The sequence below is a fragment of the Linderina pennispora genome, assembly GCF_002104995.1.
Source record: "Linderina pennispora strain ATCC 12442 chromosome Unknown DL89scaffold_11, whole genome shotgun sequence".
NCBI lineage: Eukaryota > Fungi > Kickxellomycota > Kickxellomycetes > Kickxellales > Kickxellaceae > Linderina > Linderina pennispora.
Window position 1 is genome coordinate 474,633 of NW_024468259.1, and position 18,217 is coordinate 492,849.

Genomic DNA, 18,217 nt, shown 5'->3' on the forward strand with positions numbered 1-18,217 from the left:
ACGGCTGTCTACTTCCGTGAACGCTTCGTCTGCTTCTTGCCCTTGGTGTTCATCTCGGCCTGGACCTGCTTGTTGGTTCCCAGGGCACGCTGGGCCTTGCGCACGTTGAGCAGGCTGGCCTTGGCCTCGCCCTTGTTGACCCGGTTCAGGATGTCCATGTTCTTGGACTTCTCCTTGTCAGCACTGCCAACCAGTGGGTCGAACTTGCGCTTGACGCCCTTGATCTTGGGCTCGCCAGTCAGCTTCGTGTCGAATTTGCCCAGCGACGCAGTCGAGCCCTTGGACATAACCAAAGCGCGCTGCAGCTGCGACTTGCGCATCTCATGCGGCTTCATGCCGCGCTCCGTGGCCATTGCCTCCTCGGCGTTCCTCTGCCGGCGGCGGTCATTCTTGGCGACGCGCTCCTTCTTCTCCGTGCGCAGCTTGGCGTACTGGTCCTCATACGGGTCTGCGTTGTCAGGCACCGGAATCGCCCACTGGTTCATCTCCTCGTTCTTGGCGCTCTTGTAGCCGAACCGCGGCTTGTACTCGCCCGACTCCTCGTCAAACACCATGCGCGAGTGCTTGCGCGTCTGGATGCCCTTGATCTTGGCAAACTTCTCCCACCGCGTCTCGGCCTTCTCCTTGGGCAGCGGCTTCTCGCGCGGCAGCGTGGTCTGCGGCTTCGGCAACTGCGCGTACACGCTGTCGTCGTCGACTACCGTCGGCAGGCTGAACAGCTCATTGATCATCAGCTGCGCGCCGTCGCGGGAGATTTCTTTCAGGTAGGCGTCCCGTGTCTTTTGGCTCGCCTTCAGCTTGCCCGGATCCAGCAGGTTTATGTCAAAGCTGGCAAGGTGGCCCAGGTCAAAGTCGACCGGCACCAGCTTGTCTACTTGCACCGATCTGAACCGGTCCTTGTGCTCCTGCAGAATACCCGAAACATCCATGTGCGTTATATAGCTGCTCTGTGAGGTTTAAAAGAAAAAAGGCTACGGGAAAGTGAATTGGTGGCAGGCGAGAATGAAGAAGCCAGCATGAAGGTTGTAAAGATCGATTTTTTTTTACTTTTTTTCCAGTCGAGTAGCTGTGATCAGATGATCAGATTATGATCATGATATGGAAATCAAGATTTTGATTTATCACTGAGTGATATGTATTACCAACGTGATTTGTGTGTATCGTGCACATATGTGTATCGTGCACATAAAAACGGTGGTCGCCTCGTCTGCTGTTTCGGTTGCACTTTTCTCTGGAATTGCCAACTTTCTCTTCTCTTGCAGCTAGCATAATTCCTCACTATCGCTACACGTGGACACTGTACCACCGACTAGAACCCAGTCTGCTCTTTTGGATCCTATCATCGTGCGCAGAGTCCTTACTTTTGTCGCAGCCCACAACTGCATCACCAGGGATGTTATATGTAGCCATGTATGCAATGAAGGCGCGCATCGTTTACTGTGGGGTATATGAACGCTCTCACGTCAGTTCTACGATTCCTTTACCCATCTTTATTTCACGTGGCTCTCAATATCGACCGTCTTTGCCTATATATACGATTCCAGATTCAGACACTCCCACCACCATACCTTCATATGGCTACTGCATACTGATCACAAATACAGAATACGTGTTTTCTCTGGACCTTACTCAGCAAACCAACTCAGCTACTGTGGCCGGCAACTTCTTCCGGCACGCGTTTTATCCATGATCACCTGAATATTCACTACTGAACGCAGCGCCTGAAATGTATTTTTACTTGGGTGGTCCGATGGTTACGCTTCCGCAGGTGAAACATGCCGTGCTGTCCTTCCGGTGGTCTGATGAGACAAATGAAACCATTGGTACATTGGGTATACTCAGAAGACTGTCGCTATATGTCACGCATTACGGGCATTCTTTCCTTCGGCCAGGTTCAACATCAGGGTTCATGATGACTGCCATTATTCTTCTGACCTGTGGAAGATGACGTTTCTTTTGAGATATCCAAATCTGCCAGTGGCATTCGATCGCTCACATATAAAAAAAAGCCGTGAATCTCTCATATATCCTCCCAGACAATGCGATAGGGCTTACCAGACTATATTTGCACATACACCCGTTGGACAGCCACCATTACAGGATTATGCGGAGAAACTCTGCAACACTGGTCGAACTCAGTGCTAGGAGAGTCCAATAGACAGCTCTCTAGCGAATTGTGATCGGAGATACTGAGCAACATGTCGCATATACTAACGTTAGACAGGCTAGTCCTGGAGATCGTTTACGATAACCGCGATGCATTCCCTGACAAACTTTCATTTGTGGAGCCGTTTCCAGCAGTGACCTATATGTGTGTAGTTTCAGAGGTTTTTCCCATACCAGCTTACATTGTTGGTCTAGAATCTCGCAAGCTCAGCAACCTGGTTCTGGAGTACCCGCAGACTAAGCATCAGAATATAAGCGCCAGAAGCTACAGATATGGTGATATTATGGACGCATATGTTAGCTGCTCTACCCTCATGCACATAACTGTTTGGCAACTATCGCCGAAAGATTATCAGGATCGACTATTCCACCAGAAACATCACACTAACATGCTGGTCCTACCCCCTTCAGCACTGTCATTTGCATTCTGCCCAAACACCTATACCCCTTGCTACTCTCTCTTGAACGATATTCTGGGATATCTCCCATCAACTTAAATTACACATACTCACTCTTCCAAAGATTTAGGTTTAATATCCACCAACTCGTATTACTTCTTGGCACTCTCCGTCATCTGCATTCCCTCACTATCCACCTGGCTCTACCTAAGAAGAAAAAGAGATGCCTGAGAAGTAGTAAAATCGATGATATGGTTCAGTATATGGAGCAATGAGCAGCCGCAACTGAGGCGCCTCGATCTTACGAATGGAAAGTTCCAGAAGTCTGTGCCTGCTACTTGAATAGTTCATCATCCAAACTATCGCCCCAAGGTTGCTCCAGGTCATGGCTCTCTTATTTGACCTTGGCTGTATAGAGAATTATTGGCCAGAATGTACTAAAAAAATCCAAAATTTTCAAAGTGCAAGGATAGCTTTTCGCATTTGGAGCTAGTGGTTAAACCTAAGCAGCACAGCCACGAACCACAGACATGGCCCTGGTTGCATAATATTATAAGCTTTTTTATGAATATTTACTTTTCATTTAAACAGCAGGAAATGTTGCAGACAATAGCCTATCTAGGCTGCCTGAGATAAATACGTGCTTCTCAATATGTATTTTCCTAAAGTAGCCATGTAATATTTTTATGTGCAACAGGTCTGTTATTATGAAAAATGTATATAATCAAGTTATTCTGTTTGCTATTTTAGCACTATTGCTAATACTGACTGAAGTTGCCAATATTTTTTGATAGCCTGAGATTGAGATGGCATAGTTGAAAAGGGTCATATGACAAACAGAATTCAGAGAATATTCAGATAGACTATTCAGGTACTGTATCGACCCAACTGTTTCAGATATAAATATATGTAATAGGTGCAAAGACGGTGGAATAAATACATTATATAAATGATAATATGATGCAATAAGATGGTTGGTTAGCAGCATGTTTATGATATCCATATATGTGTGACAACAGGCCTAGTATGGTAGTGTTGCAACCAGAAGTAAGGGGAGGCAGTTTGGTGAGACAAAGTGAGGATTGACATAGTATCCTGTGATTGATGTATTATTCTAAGAATCCAAATGTTTGTAAGCGAATTAGCTCAGATTCTGGTCTAAATTCGGTGATTCCAGCCCGGCTAGCTCAATCGGCAGAGCGTGAGACTCTTAATCTCAAGGTTGGGGGTTCGACCCCCCGTCGGGCTGTCTTTTTGCTGGAGCGGCGTTACTTTTTTTAAATATAACGCTACGCGCATTTTGAGGAAGATCGGTTATTGTATAGTCGCTGTTTTATTACTATTGGCATCCTGATGTTAGCAAAATGTGAAGTCGCAGTATATCCCAGATAGTGACGCACACGTTGATTTGGAAAAGCCGATTTGTACAGCTTGATGTAATGATGGTGCTAGTAGCATGGTAATGCTATTCAGTTACTTTCATAAGCCTGCTTGTATCACATCTGATGTATTACGCTGTTTCTCATTGTTATCATTTGACTCTTTTTTCTGGATCACTACAAGTGAATATGTAATTCGCCCATATAAATAGAAATCTGGCCTTCGCTGACGAACATCATCTCTCTTGAACTTTCCGAGTTAACTACGCACGCAGTACAGCTAATTTAGCATTTAGTTTACACATTATGCCGCTAGCATTCTGTCCATATGCGCTCTATATTTGTGAGGATTGTGGTACTGAATTCTATTTTTATGTGGACTACTGTAGACACCGTGATGATAGCAGTTGATTTTGATTGATGTGCACTGAAAAATCAGAATGGCGTCTTTGCGTAATATAGGACATATCACATTATTCATAACCTCATATTTCTGGACATTTCTGAAAATAAGAAGCCGCAGTATCATCTTAAAGAAACTAAAGGGAATAGCTACGATATGTACTTGTTGAGGGTAGCAGCTGGATGATAGTTTTAGTAGTGAAGGTGTACAGGTATGTTTCATTACACTAGCATGATATATTTATTACCAGACATCTTCGACGTAATGTCCAGAGGACACCAGATTAGAGAGATAGGTGCAGCAGCATCCATCTGACAGCAGACCATGATTCTGGAAAATGTGGAGCATAGCGCTGACAACATCTTTGGCTAGTTTATTGGCTGAGCCACAAACATAGACACGACCACCGCTCTGCAGATGATTCCAAACATCAGCACCATCGGCGGAAATGTGGTGCTGCACATACTTGGACTCATTGCCAATACGTGAAAATGCAGTCTGCAGCTTGGCCAACGTGCCGTGTTGGAACGTACTGCTCGAGCTCGCCTTTGTAGAGGTAGTCATATTCTGGGCTACGGCAGCCGAAATATAGTGTAGCACCGCCAATTCCAGCATGCTTCATCTCTTGCAAGAATCCGCGGAACGGCGCGACTCCAGTGCCGGCACCAACAAGCATTACAGGTACATCTGATGAAGGTGGAAGGTGGAAAGCGGCCTGGGCAGGACGGTGGGAAACTGAAACACGGGAACCAGGCTCCAGCGATGCAAGGTACCCAGTAGCCAGACCACCATACGAGCGACCATTGACAATGTCATCAACAATCGCAGCCGAAAGGTGTACTTCATTTCCAACTACCGACTGGCAACTGGCGATTGAGTAGCGGCGAGGAGTCATAGCCGATACAAAGTGAAGAATTGACCCAAATGGTACGTGATGCACAAGGGAGGCATATTGGCGAAGTACATCCAGGACTGTGCGAGTTTGTGAAATGAGTGCGTTCCAGCCAGGCGACTGCTTGCCCAGTGTATCAACATCTTCAGCAGCAGCTTTCAGTATTCTGTACTCGGCGTCCAGTGCTTGCAAGTTCGCTCAGTGCAACAATTAGCTCGCGTGAGGGTGCTTCTTTCCAGTCACACACGTACTGGAGAGCGTCAGATACAGTGCACATGTGGCCGTGAGTGGCAGCTGCAGCAGAGCGGCTGTAGCGCGAGGCATCAGCTGAGCGCTCAAGCGTAAAGGCTGAATCCAGATCGAGTTTCAGGATCGCAGCAACCTCGCGCACTACGCCTAGGCGCGTTGACAGGGTGGACATTGAGATGGTCGCCGGTTTGGTACTGAATACCAGAAGACTGATCAAGTGTAATCTCGATATGGCGAGTGCTGCGGCCGCTCTTGCCAATATCCTGCAGCTCTTGGTTAACCTTGATGGCGGCATTTTCTGGGGCGATTCTGAACGGAGCCAGGGTACCGTCAACTAAACTAATGTTGAACGGTAGCGACTTGTCAGTTGTGGCTCTGACAAATCCCTCAGTGCTCGAACCGTAGTGGCCGACAACTGCAGCGCAGATTCTCAGCGACCACTGCAAAAATCTTCGTCCAAATCATCATTCGAGTCGCCAAACTGGAACTCGCTCAAGGGTGTGGCGCCAAGCTCGCTCAGACGCGTAAAGACATGGCGCGGGAACTTTTGGAATGTTCTCCACATCGAGTTGCCACAGCCAAAAAGCGCATAGTCGACGCTGCCAAGCAAATTTGTGCGGGTCTCGAGGTCTAGCCATTTGGAAAACCTTGTTGCGTTGTCGGGTGGTACACCGTTGTAGGTGCTGGTGATGACGATAGCTAGGATTCTTTTGCCGTGAGTGGGGTGGCTGCTGAGATGTCCCATTCATCGAGCGACTGAACTGTAAGATCCCTGTACCCCATTTGCAACAGCTGCTCAGCGATCTGGACTGCATATCCCTCGCTAGTGCCCATATTGGACCCAAATAGCACGTATGTGCGCGGCAGCTCATCTGCACCGACCGACACAGCATTAATCTTGCCAATATCAGGAATGGCAACTGCGCCTAATGTAGTGGCAGGCTCTACAGAATCAGTGCTAGGCTTTGGAAAGTCAGTTCGCTTGTGAACTGTCATGTGCAGATCTAGCGGTTTAGTTGTGATCGAGTTCGGGTCATACGTGACCTCTTTGCCGCCAACCGTCCGGAAATTCGTATTTTGACAGCAGTCGGGCCAACACAACACGCATCTCAATCATCGCTACCGACATGCCCAGGCATGCGCGCGGTCCTGATGAGAACGGCAGCCAGGCACCTTCCGGAATTGATTTGGCATTCTCCTCACTGAAGCGGTCCGGGTTGAACGAATACGCATCCGGGTAAACCTTCTCATTGTGGTGAAGGCTCCAGACGTTGATAAGGCCGCGCATACCTTCATATGCGATATATCCACCGGGCAGCACGCATGTCTTGCCGCATGTCTTTGACAGTGCAGGTACCGGCGGGAACATGCGCAAAATTTCCTTGATGACCTGGGTCAGATACTTTAGCGAGTTCGCCTGCTTGACACTAACCGGCTGGTCGGGGGTGATATCAGCATTTGCAAGCTCCTGCAGAACACGACGGTGGATACCTGGGTGTTTGTCCAGCAAATATAGAATCCACGACAGCGTATTGGCCGTGGTGTCTGAGCCAGCAATACCGAGGGTAATGAGCTGGTCAAAAATAATGTCGTCAGAGAGACCAACCAGATTGCCGTCCTCGCCTGGCGCCTTGGCGTTGAGCATAAACCCAAGAAGGTCTTTCTTCATATTTTTTCGCATCGTCAGAGTTGCGGCGTTCGTCGATAACCTGCTGGATAATCCCCCTCATCACCTGCATCTGCTCCTGGAACCAGGTGTTTTCGTCAAGCGGCAGGTGCTTCCAGAGAGCTGTGAGCATGAAGCGCTTCATGACCACTCGCAGACAGTAGTTCATTGCGACCAGGAACGGGTTCTTCTCTGTACTCTTTGGGATTCGAGCAGGATGGAAATCGTAGCCAAAGCCGATCGCTCCGTATAGTCTCAAAGGTAATGTTAGTCGTGTACTTCGATCACCTCGATGCTGGATCCCAATTTGTCGGCCAGACAGAGTACAGCACGGTCAGCAACATTGAGCATTTCGTTGGCATATATTTTCATTGCGCTTGCTGAGAACGCTGGCATGAGCAGCCGGTGTGAGAGCTCCCAGATCTTTTCCTTCGACGAAGTCGTAAACAAGCCTTGGCCACCGATCTCGCGCAACTCGCTGAATGGATAGCCAATATTCTTGTAGAAATGCTCGCTGTCGTCCATCATAACCCTGGCTACCTCAGGGTCGCGCGGTGCCCAGTGTGTGCTTGTTGAATACATAGTACCGGATCGTGTCTCCGTGCTCGTCATACATCCTCTTCTGGTTGTTGCGGAAGTCGCCGATCATCATGGGAACCACACCAATGATCGGGTAGCCAGGGGACAAGTGGTGCAGGGGCTGCGGTGAGAGTGCCAGCGATGTAGACAACCTTGAGCTCAGAGAGCTGCTGAATAGTAAGTAACCGGAGTATTGTTGGCATCAACCAGACGGATAGATTCAGGCAGGATTGTGGAACCTGCGCTACGTTTTGCTATGGTACGACGGAGATTCGAAAGGTTGGTGTCGGTGGGTAAAGTCGTTGCGATAAACCCGTCAGCCTCGGGTATTTTACCCTTCTCAACTACAATAATAATGACTGTGGGGCTCTGGTCGGTCGATTGGTTTGGTGCATGGTCAACAGGGCACTTTGAGGCAAGCATGATGTAGAAGGCGGATTAGACAATGATAACAGGAAGAGCTGAATAATCCTAATGGTAGCAGTCGACGGGAGAAAAATGCGTCGATTTAAACGGAAAGCTGTTCAGTACATGGTGTTGTGGTGAGTCTTGGCAGCAATTTTCACGAGGAAATAATGTGAAATTGGCACGAGGCAAGTAAGCATTGAAGCGTAGAATCATTATTTTCGGTCTGTGCTCGGAAAGCCGCGAACATTTTCTTCAAATTGCAGCTGAGGCAGTGTCGGTGTCGATGATTCTTTTGGAAAAAAAAGGCTGAGGGCAAACGTTGAAGGTCCATGTTGCCTCTTATTCCAATTGAATGCAAGCACGGAGTTGGCTGTGGCGACCACCGCATGTGCTCCTGCAGAGAGCGTTAACAGCAGCTTCGGGTGACACGAGAGGGCGCACGGGCTGAGTTTGAGCCCGGATGAGGAAAAAATAGTGACGTGGTCGGACACCATACCCGGAGTCTGGATGTCTGCGCGGTATGTGCACCGGCCAATTCTTTCAGCACAGATGTTCAGCCATGTGAAAGGCAGGGCTGATCTGAAGTTGATTAGAGGCCCTTGATTTGCTCGCTAAATACATTGATTCGGGGTTTGGCCAGGAGCTAGGGATGCGCTAGTTGCGGGGTTCTAGTGGACACTTGGCAAGCCAGAAATCAAAAGCTGCCTAGAGATCGTCCTTTCACTTCTTCATTAAGAAGTTATCCAAGAGAAGGGATGCTCCCCAGCTTATCTTAGTTTATGCAGATAGGTTCGAGTACCCGTCTATTCTCGTTGGGCTACCAGGGAGCAGATATCAGTGCAGGCAGGAATGCGATCAATTCCTGCATGGTAAGGGGATTGGGTGGATCGGGCATTTTCTCTGTTTGTTGACAGGACGATCGCACGCCAAGGAGCAGCAGTTGGTAAAAATCAGCAATGCGTCGTGATCTCCATTCCAAATTGGCTGGAATGTTTTTGCCCATTCAGTCTGTATAAAAATAGGCAGATATCTAGAACAAAAAAACCCGGAATAGAAAAAGGAGAATGTTCTGCTGTGTCCATTCTATCGTATGAGCTTGTTCTATTTATTTATTTTCTAGCCGCGGCTTCATTCCCTTCCATTTTCTCTTTACTCTTGCGTTTATATTTATTCATTCTTGTATTTTTGTTCGTACTATGAAGCTGACGGTCCTGATGCAGGCGTTGTTGGTGTTTCTGACAAGCCTTGCTAGCTGCACACCAAAGGAGTTGATTGTCGGATACCATGCCTGTGCCAAAGGCAAGGGTTGCCATGTAATGGATCAGGTCACCTTCCACGACTCGCACATCTTGCTGCTGGCAGCAGTCAGGCGCATCATCGGAAATTGCAGGTAAGCGCCAGAATTCAGCAATGGGCTAGCATACATTGCAGAGGAGAATGGAGGGGGTTATTGAATGTGCTGCTTTTGCTGTTTGTAGGGCCGTTTGGTGGACTTGGGAGCTGGCTGTCCGTTGGCGGCCCAGACTGGCGACACTGAGTTAGAGTTCAACAGTAACCCCAACAATGTCGAGGTGAAGCGCGACAATGACGCAAGGCTCAATGACAGCCACAACGAGCAAGTAGAGCTCCCTCGGACTGCGCCGCCCACACACCACCGGCACCCACACAAGAAGCACCGCGGGGAGCTGGTGGGTCTGGTGCGGTGCGGCAAGTGCTCGCTGGCAAGCGATGCTGCGCGAGGCTGCACGGAGTCGGGATGGGCGGAGTGATCGTCTCCAATGCCAAGGAGTGTGGCCAGTCAACCGATACGTTTGTCGACTCGCCAGGCAGCTTCAATATCCCGGTAGCCTTTGTCTCGGACAAGGCCAGCCAGGAAATTGCTGCAATGGGAGCGCAGATCTCTAAGGCTGCCAGCAGCACCAGCACTGAGTCGTTTGTGTATGTGCTGGTGCCTGACGAGAGCGATACCGGGCGACCAGCCTCAGGGCATCGGCCGCGTGCTGGTCATCATGTATGCGACTGTGGGCGGAGTGGTCTTGGTGTCGATGGCGTACTTTACGCTGTTTTGCAGCCTTGGGCTCGCTTGCCCACCTGCACAACAGCATCACAGCGACCATGTTTATGCCGCAGACTCAGCCATTGGACGAGGAGACGCTGGAGAAGCTGCCATTGGTAGCCGCAGAGTGGACCGACCGGGCACAGTCGGAGTCGCATCACGTGGAGGTGTATGAGGCGGCGGATGCGTTGAGCGACAAGATCCAGCAGCAGCTGGCAGGTCGTGATCCAGCGCCATGGCGCGGGGTCGTATTCATTTACCAGCGAGCAGGCGTGCGCCATCTGCCTGGACCCGTACGTGCATAATGCGTGTCTGCGAGTACTGCCGTGCCGACACGCCTTCCACAAGACGTGCATAGACGCGTGGCTGATGTGCGACGACATCACCTTCCACTGCCCAATCTGCAAGGCCAGCATTTATGACGGCCTCCGCGATCTAGACAGGCTGGGCTATGGCGAAATCCTGCGCAAAATGCACGCTGACGAGGTCGTGCAGCAGCCCTGGGGACTTGTGTATGTTTGTCGAGTCGCTGCATGGGCTGGCAGGGCTTTCAAGGGCCGCCCGGGGTCCTCTGAGCACTGAGCCTGCAGCCAATTCTGTAATTTTTTAACTGTACAATAAATCCGATGCTCGCCGCAGCTTTCATCATGCATCCCAAAGCCAGTTCCCACCCCCGCTGATAGCCACTTCGCAGTCACACCCTGCTTTGAGTCTGCCACCCTTTTCACCTCTCTGGCAATTCGCCTTCTATTGATTTTTTTTTTTTTTCAAATGCTTCCCTTGTTTTCTCGGAGCACGAATTTGGCGCTAGCACAGCGACGTCTTATTGCGACAGCTGCAGGCAGCGGCAATGCGTATGTGGAGCAGCTGCAGCACCGCTACCAAATGGCCAGGGACCTGTGTCTGAATGACCCCGAGCGGTTCTCGTCGTCTAAAATCCGCGCGTTCTCAAAGCCAACAAGCAAAGACATATTCCCAAACACCGAGCTGCGTCTGAGCAAGATCCGCACATACGGCTTCGACTACGACTACACCTTGGCGCGCTACACGGACCGCCTCCCCGAGACTATATACACGATGCTGCGCGACGTGCTTGTGAGCAAGATGCTGTATCCGCCAAAGCTGAAGGGCCTAAAGTATGACAAGACGTTTGCTGTGCGTGGCATCTCGTATGACCGCGAGACCGGGTGGCTGTTCAAGCTGGACTCGAACTACAACATTGCCCTGGACACTATTCACTATGGCCGCGAGCCACTGCGCGATCTGGAGGAAGTGTATTCTCTGCATAATGGCCCGCATGTGGCACCGGACTATGCGAAGGCGCACCTGTACCAGCTGAACGACCTGTATAGTGTGCCAGAGGCGACACTGCTGGCCGACATTATCCAGTTTTTCAGCGAGCACAACATCCCGTTCCACCCGCGCTACTTGGCCGAAGATATTCGGACTGCTGGCGAGTATATTCACAAGGGTGATGGAATCACCGCCAGCCCGCTGCACAGCACCATCATGAGCAACCTCGACGAGTACCTAGGCAAGGCGCCGGAGCTGCTGCAAATACTCGAGTCGCTGAAGAAGGAAGGGAAGCGGCTGTTCCTGCTGACCAACTCTGGATATAACTACGTTGATGCCGGCTTGACCTACATGTTTGACACGCCAAAGTGGCGCGATCTGTTTGATGTTGTGATTGTGAGCGCGCGCAAGCCCTCATGGTACCTGTCACACCGGCCGTTCCGCCAGGTGCCAACGGGTACGAGCAGCAATGTGCAGCCGTGGGCCTATGTCGAGCAGTTTGAGGATGGCCAAGTGTATTCTGGCGGCAACCTAATGTCATTTACAAACATCACAGGGTACTCTGGTCGCAACGTGATGTACTTCGGCGATCACATTTACTCTGACCTGCGCGACCCCACGATCCAGAAGGGGTGGTACACGGGCGCAATTGTTGGTGAATTGAACTATGAGCTGTCGGTGCTGCAGCGCGCAGACTACCGCCAGAGCGTGTCGTATATCCAGCTGATTGAGAAGATCCTCAAACACTCGCAGCAGGAGACGCGTAGCCCCGAGTTTATGAAGTTGTCGCCCGACGATCGCGAGCTGTTCCGTCAAATGCTGGATGTAGGGCGTATGGAGCGCCGCAAGACCAGGGCCAGGATTCGCAACTCGTTTAACACCAATTTCGGCAGCGTGTTCCGCACTGAAAAGTATCCGAGCCTGTTTGCCACTAAGATCAAGTCGTTTGCCAATGTGTACACGTCGGATTTGTCAAACTTGGGGCTGTACCCGTCGGATTTCGTGTTCTATCCGAAAAGGGTGGTGCTGCCACATGAGAGTCGCATGCCAGAGGTTGACGACCTGTTGGAGGACATTATTGGCCCGTGAATAATCAGTATAGCAAGTTCCTTTTTTGATAGAAATACATCGTGATACAAAATATACTCTTGAAATGCGTGGAGTATAGTAGCATGATAATGGCATGCTCTTGCGCGTCCGACGCAACTGTCTGCGAGGTCAGCGTGGCAGTTAACTCTGGGGAACAACGAGTCTGGCATGGACGAGAACCCACTACAGGCTGCCAGTAATGATGCATTCTAGTCGTTGATGTGCTACGCAGGCCGCTGTATCAAAGGTATCCTGTATGTCTGGCCGCAAGATGCAGGCTGCTGCAGGCTGCTGCAGGCTGCTGCAGGTTGCTTCAAAGCTAGTTGCAAGGTTATATATATGAGCGTGTCGATCACAACCGCGATGTACATATTTCTCAATTACTTTTGTTCCTACTGCAATATACCGACTTTAGAGATATTACAAAAGCACACAACCACATACTTCCACATGCGAATTAAAGACAAATAGTTTGCATGTACTTTCCCTCATCCGTTCCTCATCAAAAAGTAGATGCGGCGGATTCACTTCTCACATGCCAAAAATACCTCAGGTGGCTGGAGTAATTATTTGTGCATGCATGCTACATTGCTCCATTCCTACCTGACATGGCTAGATGCAATAAAGTGAGAATAGTCCTCGCTCACAACTTGAGCCAGAGTATTCAGCTGACAGGAGATTGCAGCAAACGTACAGCCCTTCTGTCGCCGTGTGAAACGTTCGGACATCAAGGCACGGCCTGACAATGCAAGAGGGAGCTGCAAATCGGATACCTAAATCCACGCGGACAAGTGGCGTTTTATGAGGATGGTGCTGTACACCGAGCCCAGGACTTGCAGCATACCGCTAGCTAGGAAGAGAAGCGAGCAGCTGGCATGGCGGACATTCCTGTCCCTGTCTTGACATACGCTTCACGGGCAAAGCAAGTTTGGCGGTTTGCAAGCAGGCAAGCTTGTTGTGGAGTGGAACTGACAACTCCTCACATCCTCATTTTTTACAATTGGGTAACAAGGATGTGTTCTCACCGAGTCTTAAGAAATAAGAGTGCTACAATTGCTGGTGCATGTCGACTGTATTTTTAGGATGGCAAGCGTTGCGACAGGTAGTAGAGTGGCAGATGGGTGGATGGACAGACAGGGTGCCCCGCATAGGCGTGAGCAATCCGATTCCCCTTGCAACATTGGAGTCCTGCCACTCCTTGGAAATCATTCTTGAAGCAAGGGGATTTTTAGGCGGAGTCAGTGGTGATCATTAAATTAAATCGAATGCAAACCCAGTTCTATATAGGCAATGTCGGGTTCATTTTGGAGCTACACGTCATGGAGGCTCATTGCACTTGCACAATTTTTAGCATACCCTCTGCAGATGTAGCGGCTGAAACAAGTGTAAGGAAAAAAGACAATACTGTGCAAACGGCTGGGTGTACTGGCCAGCTGAATTATGATGGCCGCCACCATCTCCATTCCCCCCATGAAAGTCAGATGCATACTTCGGCCAACTAAACAGCATCCAGGCAATTGTGCGTGTTGTTTTTGAATTAAATGCCGGTCCCTAATCAGTTTTCAACCAAGGAACATCCAGCAGGTGACGGCTATTCTGGTGACAACTTATTTGTTGGAGAGAGGGTGGGCAAGGGATTTTATGCAGGCTATGCTCACTTTTTGCAGGGAAGTGGGGTCACGACTGGCATGAAATAGATGATGTCCAGCACACAGCAGAGTGCTGACACTCGTATGGAAACCTAGGTGCGCAACCCCCAACGATATCCTGTGCACTTTTTCTCTAGTCCTAACCTACCAAATACTAGTTTACTCTTAACATCCACCAACATATCCCATGCGCCCTGAAGCGCCAAATCCTCGACTTCTTGCGCGATTTTTTGAGAAACTTTGACACTGATTTTGCAGTTATCCACCCTTTGGACCCCGACGACGTGAAGAAAAAGAAGCTAGAGGCTGCGTGCAAGAAAGCCCACCTATGAGACGTCGACTGTGGCTGACTACCTGCCGTTTGCAAAGTTCTACCAAGATTACCCCACCTTACACTCACATCTGCCTGAGTTTGTGAAGAAAGTCCCACTCATACTAGAGTGCCAAGGTCAAGTGTTCATGCACCGAAAACCACCTGCAAGAAAAGCCATGATCGTGTATGGAAGAGCAACATCGAAGAGCTAGAGGCATGTGGCCTGTTGTCCTCGGTGAGCGAACTTCGTATAGCCTGTATAATGACTGTCCGAAAGATCTCCATCTTGACAAGGCTATCCAGGAGCTCGGTATTCCCAGTGGTGCGATTGCCAGCACAAAGCTTATTAGGTTCCTAGGCCATGGCCTACTTTTATGCTGGCAAGAGGCAGGAGTCCCAGGATGCAGAAATGGAGGCAACCCGCACTGCCCAGCTTATCCTCGAGCACTGCCCTCATGCCAGGGAACTATGGTACCATCCAGATCGAGTCTGGGGTCTAAGCAAGAATCCCCTTCAGGAGTTGCCTGGTGTCGGGACAGAGATAATGATAATGCTTCGCCATGTGCTCCACCCACGCCTAACAATGATGCAGGTTACGCGGCCATTCCCATCTTATATTGACCAGCCATTCTCGCCGAATCTCCAGTATCTTGTGCTAGACCTGAAGCTTGTCCCGGAGTTTGTGCACTTACCGCCTATCCCTACAGACAGCATGAGCCATCTTGAACTAAGCGGAATCTCGAACGGCATCAACTGGGGTCCTGTTCAAGACTGGACCAGACAGAAGGGTGCATTTCCCAAACCTCCAGACGCTCGTGATGCGGTTTAAAGAGCCTGAGAAAGGTCTCCTGCAGTCCTCGCTGGACGTATCCAGAGTTGCGATACCGTCAACGGTTGGTGTCACTGTGACTGGGATAACCCATAGCAGAAACGACCATCTGGGAAATACTTCAAGAAAGGGCTGCCGCCAGCTGTCACTCGTAGAGAGCACATTGGAATTTAGAGATATCGATGTCTACAATCTCCAGTGCTCTGAGCATTTCCAGCTCAAGTTGATCCCGGAAGAGGGCGATTCCAGCAAGCCTCTCCCATCTGCAGGGCTGAGAAACTTCTTTGGCCACAGGAACACTGTCATCCGCAGGATGTCAGTGACTGGCATTGAGTTTATGCTGCCTCTGACTGTGAAGTTTCACAACATGGAGGACCTTCATCTGTCTCTGGGAATCGCAGACAGCAACATCATTCTCAACCTAGGCACACAGGCCTGACAAGGCTGAAGATTCTGCGCATCCGTTGCTTCTCTATGTACTGCAACGATCTGAATCATCACAGGACGCGGGGTTTACTTTGCCAACGAGGACCACGAGCTATATATCATTGCTGCGCATGCAAGGGATATCCCGATTATAGCCAGCAAGAATCTGCACTGCCTGCACCTGTACTCGCACATGGCGATTGACCCAAACAGGTTCATCGAAACTGATGGCTCGGTTCCCAAACTTGGCCGAGATACAAGTTAATGGTGAGATAGTTGAGTGTGTGGATTGGGCTTTTCGTCGATTGTAACATCATAACCAGTGCGATTGATCCAAGCACGGTGTAGCATAGTCTCTTCCTTCACTTCTTTCTCTCATCCATCTTATATTAGCATGTACCAGTACAAATAACATCTGTAAATAAGCAAAAGCAGGAGGCAAGTCTTTGGCTAGAAGCGAACATACAGAGCGCTGCAAAGTATCCTTTGCTAACAGGGTCATAGCTATGCGACTTGTCATGCGCCACATGATCAGATACACTTCCTGGATCACCAGCATGCATCACGTAGCGCACAAGACCTTGCACCCTACCAGCAGCTCGGGGTTTGCTGAGCATGGTTAAATTGCGGCACACCAACACGCAAGGAAGGAGTCTCTTGAACAAAAGCGGTCACCAAGATGGGGTTGATTCTGAGTTGTTTACTTTATAGACTCAAGCAACTGAGCGCCTGTTTATAAAAGGGAGGCACTTTCCTAAACCCAAATTGAGCAGCAGCTTCGTAATAAGACATTTTCTTCAACCCTGAACTGAGCAGACAAGGGGTTTGTGCTGCTCGTTTGCTTTTCCGATGGTGTGTGGAGAGTAGAGCATCGACTCATGTCGTCCGTGTTGGAGCAACTTTCTGGTTTGCTCTTTCTTGCATCATGCATGCTTTTATTTCCATAGGCATTTTTAACCTGTTGCACCACTTTCCTACGGAATTTTGACATGCATTACAGATCATGGTACCCACCTAGAAGATACTATGAAAATGGTATCTGACGATGCTTCTGGCAATGCTTTGCCAATTCGCCCATAGAATATGTCCAAGCACTGTACTCATAGCCACCAATACCATCTACCTGCTATCGGATTCGCATGCTACAGTCCTTAACTAGGCTACACCAGACATAACTGATATCCTCAGTACTTTCACTGGTGAAACTCTTTCAATACATTTGCTGTACCTCTTCATATGCTTGAAAACCCATGCGAATAGCACCTGTGAGTGTCCAGCAAGTAAGCCTGTTCAGCAGCAAACGCACGCCAAAGAAGGTGTAATTTAATGCCTCAATTGGACGGACAGGAATACAATGCGCCATTTGCCATTCACCTTGGGCAGCGACAGTGGCAATGGGGCACAGAAATGTCGTATCTCGAGTGCTCAACAGTTTTTACACTTGTTATTTTTTTTTCTTCGAAAGGGTGATGATATTCAATACTGGAGAAAAGAGGAAAAAGACGAGTCGCACGGATGCGCCAGATGATTATATATATGGCATATCTTCAATATGGATCGTTTGTGCAACCCACCCGAGGCTTGATGTTACTTTCCACTTTGTAGCTCCAGCAGGTGTGCAATATATTTTATTTTATTTTTATGATTTCTGTTATCTTACACATTTATGCTCTGCTCATTATTCATATACTCAGTATCATCGATACTAGGTCTACATGTCTTACTATCTGTCTGGTATTGGCTATGATGATTCAGATGATAATGCTTTTGGTACATCTGTGCCACTTTGCTTTTGGGACATGTCCACGTTTGTATGCATAGTTATCAATACCATCTATCCACTATTGGATTCAGATGCTAGTGTCATCCTGAACTAGGTTGTAGCAAGTATAGCTGTTATGCTCGTTACTATTGATGCGCAGCCGGTGATGCGCAGCATGGCGACTGGCATGCCAGTCCCCATACAGGCTGTCAGCGAGAATAGCCGTAACACCCAGACAATGGAGACACCAAATGAGGGTGTGTGATCCTTATGGACACATTTCGCTACCCTAGTTTCGTTGCGAAGCGGCATTTAAGTGTAGCAATGAGATCCTATAAAGGCGACACGTGGTGCTTGCAGTTTCCTTTTTATTTCTCATATGTTTTTCAAATAAAATAACTTCTACCATATCCACTTTAAAATGCTCTTACAATTGACATTTGCAACATAATCTTCGCGTGCTAGATATAATAGCATGTGCTGCTTGAAAATATTTAATGTGGAAAATGATTTAATAATACTCAAGATGTCATAGCTTCGATCCAGGAGTCCTTCATTATGAATTTTGGGTTGATTCTGTCACCAGTGGGCTTCACATCCGGTGGCCTCGAAGGCTCAGGTGTGTCGTCCAAATGTGCTGGCTGTGCTGGTTTGCACCTA

General features: G+C 49.1%; 7 protein-coding genes and 1 non-coding gene across 8 annotated transcripts; 6 read left to right on the plus strand and 2 right to left on the minus strand.

Moving 5' to 3' along the window:
* Positions 1 to 8: 8 nt before the first annotated feature.
* DL89DRAFT_285341 (RRS1-domain-containing protein) lies at positions 9 to 929 on the minus strand (the record flags this gene model as incomplete). The annotated part of the gene is made up of 1 exon (XM_040889817.1): positions 9 to 929. One exon carries the CDS (start codon positions 927 to 929, stop codon positions 9 to 11), a length of 921 nt encoding a protein of 306 aa, XP_040741791.1.
* A 1,269-nt stretch (positions 930 to 2,198) lies between these two features.
* On the plus strand, positions 2,199 to 2,699 carry DL89DRAFT_303043 (uncharacterized protein; the record flags this gene model as incomplete). The annotated part of the gene is made up of 1 exon (XM_040890862.1): positions 2,199 to 2,699. The coding sequence occupies one exon, from the start codon at positions 2,199 to 2,201 to the stop codon at positions 2,661 to 2,663; it is 465 nt and encodes a 154-aa protein (XP_040741792.1). The 3' UTR covers positions 2,664 to 2,699.
* Positions 2,700 to 3,740: 1,041 nt separating this feature from the next.
* On the plus strand, positions 3,741 to 3,812 carry DL89DRAFT_t107. Its single transcript has one exon. It is a non-coding gene; the product is annotated as a tRNA-Lys (tRNA).
* Positions 3,813 to 6,520: 2,708 nt separating this feature from the next.
* DL89DRAFT_225437 (cytochrome P450) lies at positions 6,521 to 7,132 on the minus strand (the record flags this gene model as incomplete). The annotated part of the gene is made up of 1 exon (XM_040884752.1): positions 6,521 to 7,132. The coding sequence occupies one exon, from the start codon at positions 7,130 to 7,132 to the stop codon at positions 6,521 to 6,523; it is 612 nt and encodes a 203-aa protein (XP_040741793.1).
* Positions 7,133 to 9,237: 2,105 nt separating this feature from the next.
* DL89DRAFT_39041 (uncharacterized protein) lies at positions 9,238 to 9,789 on the plus strand. Its single transcript, XM_040891609.1, has 2 exons — positions 9,238 to 9,530; positions 9,619 to 9,789. Exons 1-2 carry the CDS (start codon positions 9,337 to 9,339, stop codon positions 9,680 to 9,682), a joined length of 258 nt encoding a protein of 85 aa, XP_040741794.1. The 5' UTR covers positions 9,238 to 9,336; the 3' UTR covers positions 9,683 to 9,789.
* On the plus strand, positions 9,731 to 10,834 carry DL89DRAFT_269113 (uncharacterized protein). The gene is made up of 4 exons (XM_040888162.1): positions 9,731 to 10,088; positions 10,120 to 10,202; positions 10,243 to 10,383; positions 10,409 to 10,834. The coding sequence occupies exons 1-4, from the start codon at positions 9,897 to 9,899 to the stop codon at positions 10,776 to 10,778; spliced, it is 786 nt and encodes a 261-aa protein (XP_040741795.1). The 5' UTR covers positions 9,731 to 9,896; the 3' UTR covers positions 10,779 to 10,834.
* Positions 10,835 to 10,929: 95 nt separating this feature from the next.
* On the plus strand, positions 10,930 to 12,629 carry DL89DRAFT_269114 (HAD-superfamily hydrolase). The gene has a single exon (XM_040888163.1). It carries the CDS (start codon positions 10,968 to 10,970, stop codon positions 12,576 to 12,578), a length of 1,611 nt encoding a protein of 536 aa, XP_040741796.1. The 5' UTR covers positions 10,930 to 10,967; the 3' UTR covers positions 12,579 to 12,629.
* A 2,272-nt stretch (positions 12,630 to 14,901) lies between these two features.
* On the plus strand, positions 14,902 to 15,369 carry DL89DRAFT_259182 (uncharacterized protein; the record flags this gene model as incomplete). The annotated part of the gene is made up of 1 exon (XM_040885668.1): positions 14,902 to 15,369. One exon carries the CDS (start codon positions 14,902 to 14,904, stop codon positions 15,367 to 15,369), a length of 468 nt encoding a protein of 155 aa, XP_040741797.1.
* Between the last annotated feature and the right edge of the window lie 2,848 nt (positions 15,370 to 18,217).

What these genes read in the sequence shown, in the direction of transcription:
- DL89DRAFT_269113 (XM_040888162.1), top strand. Translation starts at nt 9,897, where the DNA reads ATGGGCGGAGTGATCGTCTCCAATGCCAAGGAGTGTGGCCAGTCAACC. An exon ending in AGTCGTTTGTGTATGTGCTG is followed by an intron (nt 10,089 to 10,119) that starts GTGCCTGACGAG and finishes CCGGGCGACCAG; the next exon opens with CCTCAGGGCATCGGCCGCGT. An exon ending in GTGTATGAGGCGGCGGATGC is followed by an intron (nt 10,384 to 10,408) that starts GTTGAGCGACAA and finishes ATCCAGCAGCAG; the next exon opens with CTGGCAGGTCGTGATCCAGC.
- DL89DRAFT_39041 (XM_040891609.1), top strand. Translation starts at nt 9,337, where the DNA reads ATGAAGCTGACGGTCCTGATGCAGGCGTTGTTGGTGTTTCTGACAAGC. An exon ending in CGCATCATCGGAAATTGCAG is followed by an intron (nt 9,531 to 9,618) that starts GTAAGCGCCAGA and finishes TGCTGTTTGTAG; the next exon opens with GGCCGTTTGGTGGACTTGGG.
- DL89DRAFT_269114 (XM_040888163.1), top strand. Translation starts at nt 10,968, where the DNA reads ATGCTTCCCTTGTTTTCTCGGAGCACGAATTTGGCGCTAGCACAGCGA.